Source organism: Petromyzon marinus, chromosome 6 (genome assembly GCF_048934315.1).
Source record: "Petromyzon marinus isolate PM22_M1 ecotype Great Lakes invasive population chromosome 6, UKy_Petmar_22M1.pri1.0, whole genome shotgun sequence".
NCBI classification, from domain to species: domain Eukaryota; kingdom Metazoa; phylum Chordata; class Hyperoartia; order Petromyzontiformes; family Petromyzontidae; genus Petromyzon; species Petromyzon marinus.
This window is the reverse complement of record NC_133672.1, coordinates 19,006,311-19,018,854: the sequence shown is the minus strand read 5'-3', so window position 1 is coordinate 19,018,854 and position 12,544 is coordinate 19,006,311. Positions and strand designations below refer to the sequence as shown.

The 12,544-nt window shown below is 44.8% G+C and overlaps 1 protein-coding gene across 4 annotated transcripts in view; it reads right to left on the bottom strand.

Annotated features, from left to right (window-relative positions):
- LOC116939323 (striatin-3-like) overlaps positions 1 to 12,544 on the bottom strand; it is a 103,175-nt gene that overhangs the window by 40,973 nt on the left and 49,658 nt on the right. For 2 of the 4 annotated variants that reach the window (XM_032947525.2, XM_032947523.2), the window contains exons 5-7: positions 9,488 to 9,670; positions 4,042 to 4,204; positions 3,034 to 3,175 (exon numbers count right to left, since the gene is read on the bottom strand). In XM_032947525.2, coding sequence (XP_032803416.2) covers positions 3,034 to 3,175; positions 4,042 to 4,204; positions 9,488 to 9,670 — 488 coding nt within the window. The remainder of the gene's footprint in view (positions 1 to 3,033; positions 3,176 to 4,041; positions 4,205 to 9,487; positions 9,671 to 12,544) is intronic. The other 2 variants (XM_032947524.2, XM_032947526.2) reach the window with 1 other exon arrangement.

Sequence of the window (12,544 nt, the reverse complement as noted above, 5' to 3'; positions counted from 1 at the left end):
GGTAAAGAACAGTTCTGATGTGCATGGCATAAGAATGCTGCGATTGCCAAGACTGCTGAATACGTCATTCTAATTCTGAACTTCAAGAGCGATTTGAAGATGTACGGGAAAATTTAAAACTTGAGTGCTCATTTTGGCCGCTCTAAGCACTTCTGCACTTAGTGGTAAAAGATATCACATTTAAAATGTTACCTTTTTGGCAGCCAAGTGCACCAGAAAAACATTGTTGGCAGACGTAGCGCATCACTCATTTGTTCACTCATTACAAGGAAGTCCGTTATAGGTGGCACTGTGGTAAGAGCATTACTCACAATCAGAAGAGTTTCAAGTTTGTAGGTCGATTGAGCACATTGTCTCACTTAACTCCCACACAGCTTAAAAGACGCTGTCCACTCTTGGCAGTGTTCACTCAAGCACTGTCTTCCGGACAGTCCTGTTTCTTCACCTGAGGAAGGCTACTTGTGTTGTGGCCGAAACGTCGAGAGAATTTTATTCTATTATTTTATTCCCATTCTACGTGACTTTACCGAAAGAACCCAGAAGATGAATCCCTGCAGTCACGAAAGCTTTAAATCGAAATTGAAAAGTCCAATAGTTGTTTGAAAGCATAAACTGGGGTAAACAAAACATAGACAAGAAATACCCCCACCATTTTCAAAACATTAAGGACATGATGTAGTTGTAAAGACAATTCCTGTTTTGAGTTTTAAAAGATGCTTGAAAAGAGTGCAGGGAGATAACCCATGCATATCAGGGGAGTGTCCTGCATGGATAGGCTGCAAAACTCTGAAGACATGTCAGAAACATACTTGCGGTACTGACATTGCACCATTTGGTTGGTCCGACACATTTAAAAAAATTTGTACAGATATACAAGTTCCTCGAGATCTGTCCAAGTGGGGAAAATAATTTTCCCTGCAACAATCCCAGAGGACTTGTATAGTGCATACCACCATCACAACCATCCCCATTGTCACGGTAGAAATTAATATGGAATGGGCCTCCTATCACAGCAGCTCCTGTGCCCGTGTGCCAAATGGATCAATTCAGCGGCCCTAAAAAATATTCATATTTGACCACGATACTTACACACAAGCATCGGTATCCAGAAGTGAATAATGTCACGGGACACCAATTCACAGAGAGGGCAGGAAAATCTGGTGGCACACGTTTTAACTGGCAATTTCGTTGCAGCAGATGACGCTCATAGCAATAGGCGATGGAAATCAAACTAGCAAACTGTACGACTTGGGTAGAAGAGTGTGCTTAGAGACCCATATCCACAAGCTGACTTGAAAACTGAGAAAGACAACCCTCAACAGGCAACTAAATAAAATAGAAGTAACATACACACAACCACCAGAACAACTGTCAGGAGACAATTCCCACCTTGGACACAAGGAAACACACTCGTTACAAACTCAGAAACATGACACACAAGTGACGACACAATGACACAAATGATGAAAGGGAATGGTACAGGATTTAACTGCAATGGGGAAAAGTGGCTGATGCTGGTGGCGATGGCAATCAATGCAAGGCATAAGCAACAATCACTATGCTGTTGAGCACCATCAGCAATTTGCGTGGCCCATAAGCCTTACGCTGTGATCACCAAGCTGCGGACCGATTGTGGCCAAGTGTCAACTAAGCCAATACGTGCAAGGGTGATTACGGGCATGGATTTCTGCTGTGATTAGCACCCACATACAACACCTAGTGGCATTATCGGTACAATGCTGAGCTGTACAGTTTTTATGTACTTATTCTAGTGTGTGCCTTATTATACTATGGTATAAAGTGGTGCATTGAAGCATACTGCAATGGTACAGAAGGGTAGAGCACGGACAAAGAGAATTGACGTGGAATATGCAATATTTTGGGTAGCACCACACAAAGCATGTAATAGGATGCAAAAGGAAAGTATTTTTCAGTATATCAGTGGCACCTCAACCTCTGCCTTGCAAGCATCTCGCTAGCAGACTGTTGGCGCAAGTGCTGTTAGTGAGCACCTATGAAGGCCAGCACGCCACACGAGGGGGTGGGTGGCCAACACCACACCCGGCCGCCTTTATCTCCCAAGTGGTGATGTTTACACATTGCACCAGGTACTCATTTGAGGCTGAGTCGACCAAGGGGGGGCCCAGGACCAATTCTGAGAATCGCCAATGGTGTTGGGCGTCAGAGGGAGTCGAACTCGGCTGCGTGCTAACCGTTGCACTACTGCGCCCTACTCGTGGACACACACAGATACCTGCTTTGGATCATCATCATCCAATAAATAGTAGTATTTATACTCCTATTTATTGCCTAGGTATGTTTTTGGTATATGGTTTAACATGTTTATTTAAATTATTAATTTTTTAGTTTATTTGGCACAATACAGTACTTATTTCAATTGTGATGTCTATTTTTGGTTGCCATGTACCTTACCCCATTATTTCGGTAAGGCTTAAGTATTGAATATCTCATGGTACTTTCCAAAAACTTAACCCCCGTGATATTCAAAGGTCTCTTGTCCTTTACTTTTCTAGGTAAGCCTCACTAGATCTAAAGACCCAGGAGAGTATTGTATGAGGATATTTGTCTAATTATATATGTTACTTATTCTGTGATACTGTGTTGGCAGTGGTCCACAATCACATAACTAAACAAGTATTCATCAAGAACACTGTTTTAAAAGAACACGTATGTAATAGGTAATGCTTTCTTTGGGCCATGGTCCTTCTTTGTACTGTGAAGGGCTATCTTAGGTAGTCTGTATGTGGGAGAAAATGGCAGTGCCCAGAGCAAGCCTACGCATGTGAAGGGAGAACACTCAAAGGTCGGTTGCAAAGAAGGGTTAAAAATCCATTTTCTGTACTGCCATCTTCTGGCCACCTCGCCACCCAGTAGATTTTGGGGTTTCATAATTCTCTGCACGATCCACCAAACCTTGTCTACAAAGTGCCGGTCTGCCACAGCCTGGTGAAGTATGGCACAAGGACGGTGTTCCATACGGAGGCTGTGGGGGTGCAGAGGGGAGCGCCGTACCCCACTCGGTGCCGTCCCCGGAACTGCGTGCCTCACCCGCACCCTCCCCGTCCTCTGTGGTCACCAGGAAGTCAAACTCCTTGAGCGCCTCCTCCGTGTCGGGGTCATCAGCGAGGTCCGCCGCCAGGCCCTCGTTACCGATCTGCGTCGTCACACAGCGGCGCTTGTTACCAATCTACAGCATCACCCTGTACGAGGAAATTAGTCAAGTAAATGTTGTGACTGATGGTCCGTCTTATAGATGGGTTGCCTAGGTTGTACGTCTTATGTACCCACCTCCCCTGTTGGCCCCACCCCTTTCGAATTGGTCACAACATCTCGCTTCATTGGTCAGTGTAACAACATTTCAGGAGGGTAATTTCAGGCTAGGATGACTGGTGAAGGTGATTTGAATGTTGGTTCGTGTAGGTTGTTGCATTGGAGGGTATGTTTCGCTGAGCTTTTCGGAGGGTCATGGCATTCCAATGGAAGGTGTGTGGCGATTTTTCGAGTTGGTGGGGGCTTGACTCATCTTGGATGTTATGCGTTTGGCATGTTATATAGGTTGGGTAGAGTCATGTGTGTATGTTGTGTTAGTCCAGACTTGGGGTTAGTGAAAATATAGTCACGGTTATGTAGAGTCAAGAGCGTGTGTGTAATTATGGATTTTGCAACAAAAGTGAAAGTGTGTGTAGGCAAGGTTTGTGTCAGGTGATTGTTGTAGTTTCCTTTTTGATCAGTGTGTAGTTAGTCCTGGTTTGTGTTGTTGCATAGGCGTGTGCGCGTGAGTGCGCGTGTGTTTAATTAGCCTGGGTTTGTGCTGTCATCGGTGAGTGTGCGTTTCTGTGTTGTGTGATATGTGTGCGTCTGCGTAGCTAGTCTCCGGTTGCTGTGTTAATTGCGTGTATAATGAGTTCAGGTATTGGCTTGACAAATGTTAGTAATGAGTTGGGGTGTTATGGGTGTGTGTGTTATGGGTGTGGATGTTTGTGGCTTATCTGGGTCATGTCACCGGGGGCTACGCCGCACCTTGGCCTTTTTGCTGGCGCGTGGCCGATCCCGCTCATCCACGAGGCCGACTGACTCGTCGTCGTCGTCCTCACCGTCGTCGCTGTCCTCCTCCTCCTGCAGGAACTGGAACGTATCCACCACCGAAGGTACCAGTGGCTCGGAGCGAGACTTGTCCCCGTTCCTATGCAGGGCGGGTTAATGGGTGTCACGCCATGCCACATTATTAAACTATTTTAAACTGATAATAGGTTTTTCCCCTTTTTTCTGGCAACAATTAAAAAAAAATTAAATTGAGCAACTTTTGCAAAGATGTCATCAACCAAGTCAAACCTTAGCTGGCTTATAATTATACAGCCATTTACGTTTATACCAGTGGTTGTATTCGCCCCCGTGCAGGGCGCCATCGCTCTCCCCCCGAACCCCCTGCAGCATAACAAAAGGTGGTTTTACATGCTAGCGTACCACCGCCTCCCCCTGGACCCCCGACAGAATAACAAAAGGCGGCTTAACTTAGCCCCCCCCTCCCCACCCACGTCCCTTCCTGACTCCTCCCCCCCCTTAACCTGTATATAAACCCGTGTGTCCCAGAGCTGTTCACTTGACACAGTTGATTTTGCTGTGACTGTTCCACCTGAAGACGGAAGCTTGTTGTTTATTTTACCTACGTGACTTTACCGAAAAAACCAAAGAACAATTTAAATTTTACCAGGTAAGGCCCACTGACCTTACCACAAATAATATCTCAACGAAGTCACTTATGTGGAAATTTATAGCAGCCAAACACTCTTAACAGACGTTTATAAATGTGGAGGAAAAACTCCAAATATACAGGCGCCAGGGTCGGAATAAAACCTACGCGCTCCTAAAAACCAGACAAGGTAGTTAGCATCTCGGCACCGTGGCGTCTATTATACCTCACCAATCCATACCAAACTACACTGAATTGCACCAATCCATACGTCACCATGCCACAGCAAGCCACAGTACGTGGGCACCCCCGTCGTAGAAGATCACATCACGCAACAACACATCATACCACGCACAGTTACACCACATTAAAAAATTCACCGTGTGGCATCAAAATATGTCATACACACCATGGCACATTAAACAATGAGGCACTACAACTGAACGATACCATATCACACCACCCCACACCATACTATATCAAGGCACAGCACATCACATCAGAACACATGAATACAAATGGCACAGAAAGTTTCACAGACATTAATGGCAACACATACACAAGGACAAAATGGGCGCTAAACCACAGGTAACCAAAGCACGTTGGTCTGTACCACCCTGCTTAGAAAGTTTCCCAAAAACGCACCTTGAAATCAGCACACCCTTCCAATGCTGCACTGTCAATAACCAACAAAAAAGGAATAATGACGGAGGCTGCACACTTCTGATTTGCTTTTCAATTGAGCCGCAGAGAACAGTCAAAATGAGGCGTTTCACTTCCCCGCACCAGAGCGTGCGTGGGCGGCCGCTGCCCTGATGAAGTCAGGGGATGCGGTCTCTAGGGAAGGGAAACACAATGGCCGGCGCTGAGAACCCCTTCCTGCTGCCCAAGGTGCACGAGCCCACGTGGGAAGGAAATGACAACAGTGGACACTGCACCGGGCCACAAGGAAATGCACAGCGGCCCGAGGCTTGAATCAGCGTGAAGAGAAACGGCACCAGTGGGTTGTATCACAGTGCCATGCGAGGACAACGATTTGGCTTGGTTTTAAGGGAGTTCATTGAAAATGGCTGGCAGATTGGTTATCAGCTTAGTTATGGATAGTTTGGCCAGCTAGGAGTTAGTTGACCGGTGGTAATGAATCTATAATTATGGAATGGCTGAATTTCACTTACATCACATGAGTTATAAGCGAGTACCATTGAAATTATATCGCTCATTTCTAGTTGACTCGCAATAGGAGATTCACTACCAGTTGGTAAGTTAGGATTTTGTTGACTATGGGTAAGGTGAGCAAGTCAAGGACTAATTCATGAGTGCAAACTGGAAGCTGAAAAGCGAGTTGAACAAAATCAATGGATATTTTATCTTGAAATTCCGAATCGAGGAGCTAGTTGAATAGAGTCGAGGCTGATTAAGAATGGATTAGGTTCCAGTTTATGACAACGAGTTGACTAGGGCTAATGATTATTATGGGCTGGCTATCTGACGATGCACTAGATTACAAGAACAAAGGCCTGGATGGTTAAGATTTGGCTGACTTGGGCTCAAAGTAAAAAGTCAAAATGTTTAAATTCTCAAATGAGCAATGAGGGATGCTGTTCTGCATTGATTCACTACAGTATCCAAAATGTAACATTCCCATGGCTGGGACCAGTATTGCCATAGGACACAACTACTGTTGATTTACCAAAGAGATACTAATTTATTGACCTTGAAAGATAAAAATTATACCGATTTAAGAAACCTTATGGCCGAGTCCAATGGGAGAGGGGTCAATCCATTTGAGGCTAGAGAATAATTGAGAAAGCGCTAAAAGCATAACAAATGACTACAAGGACATCTATAAACTTTCGTTAGCCAGAAGAGATGAACGGTAAGTGTTGAGGTAGCAGGCCTTTTTTAGACCCTACCATACAATACCTGTTCATCATGGGTGACAGTGTCACACTCAAGCAAGAGGCAAGTGCCTATGACATTCAAGTGACTGACCAGTGCAACGATATAATAACAATTTCACTATCAGCGGAACAGCTGTTTCATTGCTCACCGTAGTCCACTCCGACAGCATTAACATTTTTTTGCTATAGTTCAGGTGTAGTAGTCTCCAAGACTACACCTAAAGGTGTGGACATTTTTAAGTGCAGTCAGATGTATCTAGAACTTATTTCACGCTGTACATAGCCACCCATGCGGGGGAAGGGCAACAAACTATAAACAAAAAGAAGTTAAAGAAATTAGTTTTTAATCAAGACTTAAAAGTGCATAGCTCAAGTGGCTTCCTAATATCGGAAAGAAGAACGTTCCAGATGGCCGCAGAAGAGCATCTGAAAGCGCACGATGAGGTGACCGTCTTTGTACGATGACCAGTCAAAACCCACTGCGAGGATGAATGGAGTTCGTGTGAAGGTTTATGCTCCCTGACGAGATTGCCTAGGTATTTTGGTTCATCTGTGGCAAGCTCTTTATGTGTAATGAGCGTGACCTTATAATATATTCGTTCAGCAACCAGAAGCCAATTGCAACTAGGCAAGCACTAGGTGGGCATGGTCGGGCATCTTGCAGCACCAGTCGGGTTGGATGGAAAAATAATTCTAGAGGCTGGAGAAAGGTTGACCAGGGGGCCTCCTTGTGACTGCCAATTGGAAGTTGAGCTGGAAGTCGAACAGCTATTCTGCACACATTGCTTACGAAAGGGATGACCAGTGTGGTGTCCCATCATGCATGGGCCATTAGCACCATTATTAGGTCACCCGAGTGACTCACTGCATTGGCTGTGTGGCTCAGCGTGTCAACAGTTATGATGTCAGGACTATTTTATAATGCAATATTAGGGTTGGAGCATTGCTTGAATAGGGAAATGTAGGTTTAGCATACGTATTGATTCATGCAAGAAACGCACGAGAAAATGCGTGGAAATATGCACACTACTTGGGATGCGTATCTAGTTTACAAGTGGTGTGCATGCACCATACAATATAAATAAAAAAAGTGCGCGAATGAATGCATAAATAACATTGAAACATGCTTTTCATGCCAATTAGACTTGCAGCCAAAAATAACTCTGCTGCCAAAAATGATCATCGGTCAAAGTGTGTTTCAAAGTTGACAAGACAATTATTCAGAGTGCATCACATCATGGGTGGTGGGGCAGTTTGTGGTTTGTGAGACACCACAGTACGGGGCATGGAACCAGATAGGCAAATTAGTCAATTACAAAAGCCCTAAAAGAGCTTTTGTAGTAGGGACTATACCGAAAAAGCCATGCTGTGTAATTAAGTGTTTTTTGTTCATACTTTGGATTGTTTTTCTTCTACACGCTTCACAATCGTGATTTATAAATGTGTTGAATCTCTTCAGAAATGCAATGGCTTACAAACACCCATTGGTGACAGTCAACGCGAGTCAAACACTTCATCAAGATAAAAACTACTTAAATGCTCACGATGATTGTATTGGATTGCACACGTCACCAAAGAGATGGTGGTCTTTATCCTTTAACGAAGGACACCAGGTCCCTCCTTCCCCTCTCGTCCACAGCTAAAGTAAAAGCATCTTTGATAACAGGAGTGATTGAAATTTTAATTTATACCCCACCCATCATATCCAATATACTTAAAACCCTCACAATGTAACAGTAATAATATCCTGAAGTGCAGTCGTCTCAAACCATCGAGCCCTTTCTTTCTTTGTTACAGTAAAACAGCTATTATTTTAATTGATATGATTTATGTCACGTGTGCTTGGTTGTTTGTACATGTTTTTTTTCTTTATCTAGAACTACAGTATCCTGACACTACTGTAAGTAAATTACATTTATTATAATGACATGCTCATTCCACCTAGAATATTAAGTGTGTTTTTTTTTTGTCATTGGTGGCCATCAACTGTGACTGTAAATTTGGTTTAATGGTGGGGTGATTTAAACCTGGGTACCAAACACAAACCCCATCATAGCGAGCTCTGTGCTGCATCACTCAGTAGTGCTGCAGATTGAACGTAGACCCCCTGGCTGCTATCCGGCCACTGCTGACTATCGCTTATGAACAATGTGTGTTGTACCAGCAAACCAACAAACAATTCTACCTTGGTCATCCGCCAAGAGAAGCTTCCCCTTGAAATAGCTACTGGGTTACATCATTAAAGCATGGCACACGAACAGGATTAAACTGATATGCCACCATACAAGACATGTATGTGTACCGTCATTCTAAAGTGGTGTCAATCTGTGGATTTCAATGTGCTTCAAAACATTCTGGATTCCTGTGTATTAATACTGATAAGGGCCGATTGATGCGAGTAAAATATATGTTGCGTGTGGAGATAGCTCAGGACAAAAAAAGAGTAGGAAAATAGGACCAGGAAGACAATCCCCAAGTTTGCAGCAAAATGGCAGAAAAAATGTTTTAGGATTATACAGTGTTGTCCAGCGTGATGTCTGACGTTTCGCTCCACGTGCTGGGGGCTTTTTCAGAAATTGAATGGAGCAACTCACGTTCTCCCACGATTACATAAAGTTGGCGGCTACTGTTGCTGATCTCTTTGATGTAGGCCAGCCGGTAATTTATTAGCTCAATCACCTGTGCACACAAGTTCATCACTGGTGTATACGCCCGGCCTATAAAGCACAACTGCCAAAATAAGCTGCAGTAAGAAGAAAATGTATACCACACAGTGAATGTAATGTTTACATACCTCCAGGAGAAAACAAAACGACCACTCATGCAACGCGAAACCTTTCAACTAAATTACACACTGCCATACGGGGGTACGCACCTCTTGGCATCATCCTCCTTGGGTTTGATAGACATGATGTCACGGCCATTGAGGATCTGCTCGATGTTCTTGGCGTCGGGAGCGCCATTCTGGTCCGGCGGCCCCGAGAGGCCGAGCAGCGAGCGCACGCGCTGCGACCGCACGTCCAAGATCGTGTCCGTGTAGCCCACCTCCTGCAGGTACCTGCATCAGCGCCGCGGGCATGGCAGACGCGTCGCGTACACGCACGCACACGAGCTGGGGCGACCACACTGGGAGCAAGGACACAGCTACAGCAACCGCACTGGGATCAAGAGACACTGTTGCACGTCACTGTAGAATGGCTGTTAATGCTGTTCGTGCTAATAATAAAGGAAAGAAAGGAACACTCGCATTTCATACCAAAGCAGTTTGCTTTCCTTAAATAAAACCATTCAGTATGTCTTTTTCATACTTGTGGACCGGGCATTGCATTGTTTTATGTTGTATGGTCGTGTTCTGGATGACCACAGTCGCACACTACTGGAGAGTTTTTATTTTCCTTTTGTGCATCAGTTTCTTGATCAGGTTGACACCTTGTTTTGGTCTTGGCAGCTACCTTCTTCAGGTGGTCATGGAAAATCACAAACTAACATCACTCAACGAGCACCCACCCTACATTTTACAAAAGTCAAACATACTGCCCCACACATTAACTGCTCCAGTGTAACCGAACAGTCGCCCGATGGCTTGAAGAGCAATTCACTACCAATTCACTACCATTCACCTCACTACCAAGTGTGGTCGTGAGGGGAACGGTGAAGTCATAAATAAACACACAGGTAAAGGGTCTGTTTTATTGCTGAAATAAATTAATAGGTTTTCAGGTGAATGTAAACCAGTAAAATGTGTTTAAACAAGTAAAAACTTGGGACTCGTTTTGATTACTGGATTTTATCAGGAATTGGTGGCCTATTAAAATGGCATTTGAGAGGACAATACTTGCTGATGATACTCCATAAAGTTTACGCCAGTCCAGGGCTTTGTTTAGTTTAAAAACAGGTTAATGGACATGCATCTGTTGAGATGGCCTACTGGTGAATGGGCTTATAGTATTGTTATCATTTTATGACTCACAATCCGCTAAGAAAATGAACACTTCACTTTTGAAATTCATTCACTCAAAGCAGTCAGCGAAGGACCTTTGCGCCAAATGCCTGACATCTTGCGACAGCATTCACATTAACTGCTCTTGCTGCCACACCGGTGTCAAGTGATTTGTTTGAGCCACGTATCACGGGAGCAACTACGGGGGGGGGCACCTTTCCTTTGAGGGTCGCAGTCCTCACTTCAATCGTCAACCGACAACTAGAGTGCGCAATTTGCTCGAGTTTGCGCATCAAGATGGGCGACGTGGGCACAAAGTTCAGTCGTTTCCATCTAACTAAGTTCTCAGTCGCTAGGAGACTGGTCGCAAATGCAATGGTGACATTTCTGACGAAGTTGAACCATCGGATGCCAAGAAAGCGTCTTCGGCAACGCATGTGGAAAGGACTGCAGCCAATCCAACATTTTTAAAGGAAGTGTATTTATTCTGCATGATGCAAATTAAATTCCTTTTTTTATTCAAATAATGAGACTGGAATCATCATCACCAGCCATTCATGCTCCACTACTAGAAAAAGGCTCCCACATGTTGACAGCACTGGCTCCAGCCACGTGCATTTCCCACAAACATGTGACTTCAGAATTCATCACCACTGTCCGCCCCCTGGGGTCATGCCCCAATGCGTGCCAAATGCCACCAATTCAACGACCACCCGCTCAGCACGCAGTGCTCAAATACAGGAGCCTAACGGTTGGATTGCGCGAGGCAGCCGCATGTTTAACAATCTGCCGCTGCCTCAGCGTGCGAATTAAAAAACGTAATCCAAGAAGTTGGGACAGCAGCATTGGGTACTTAACAGGATGCTTGAACAAGACGGTCACCCTCGCACACACGATGCAAGTGCCTGCCCTGGGCAGTGGGCACACCAATGAACCAACATCAACACAAGTAGAGAAATCAATACTTTTCTCGTCACGTGCATCATTATGACTTGGGCGGCAGGCATGTTCCTTCGTGTCAACTGCAATGTGCGGTCGAGTGTGTGGCCGGAGCGACAATGCCGAATGCTGTGTCACAGTGCGGTGTATGCTTTTAACTATTAACTATTTTGTATTTACCAAGTAAGGCCCACTGAGCTATTCAGCTCTTTTTCAGAAGCGACCTGGCCACAAATGATAGCTCAACATAGCGGCTTATCATATAGAATTTTATAGCAGCCAATTACTCTAAACGTATTTTTATGAATATGAAGTAAAAAAAAAACAGAGGCCCCCGGAAAAAAATCTACACGACCACGGAGAGAAGCTGCAAACTTCAGGCGTGAGGAACGGGACCGAACGCACAATCTCCTGTATACCAGGGCAAGGTAGTTATAATATCTCGCCACCACTGCGGCCCACTTTTGAGAAGTGTGCGAATCAACGTTGCACAATTTTTTTTAAACGGAAACAGTATTTCATACGCGCAATATACATGTACGACCCCTGATCAATCCACTGCTGGATGATGATCTCCCTACGTTGTGCATATCTTGGCGTGTATTTGATCGTGCTTTGCCAAGCCGGTCAGCGTGGGTTCATAAAGGCAGGGAGCAAAGCCATGGGAGCATAGAAGTGCAGTACAACAATGGATTTTATTGCACTGTCCTCTGCTGCCCACCACATCGCTTGTTGATAATGTAGAGAAAACAGGTAGCACTGAGTAATGTGGTGCAGTCTGTGGTACAGGATGTGAGTGACTGGGGCAATGCAATGTGTTGTGCAAAATATAATGAATGCTGGGTGGTATGTTGCAATGTGTAAAGTGAGGTATTGCGAGCCTTCGCCACTCCATTTGGACTCAAAGCCTACCTAGCCTGGCACATACAAGATGATGACAATGTCATGGCAGCTCAGCTGTTGTAGCAATAGATGGCAAGGCATGGTAGCGGTCTGGAAAGGTGCGTTACAGTGTGTGGTGTAGAGTATGAAGGGTAAAGTGTGAAACGGTGC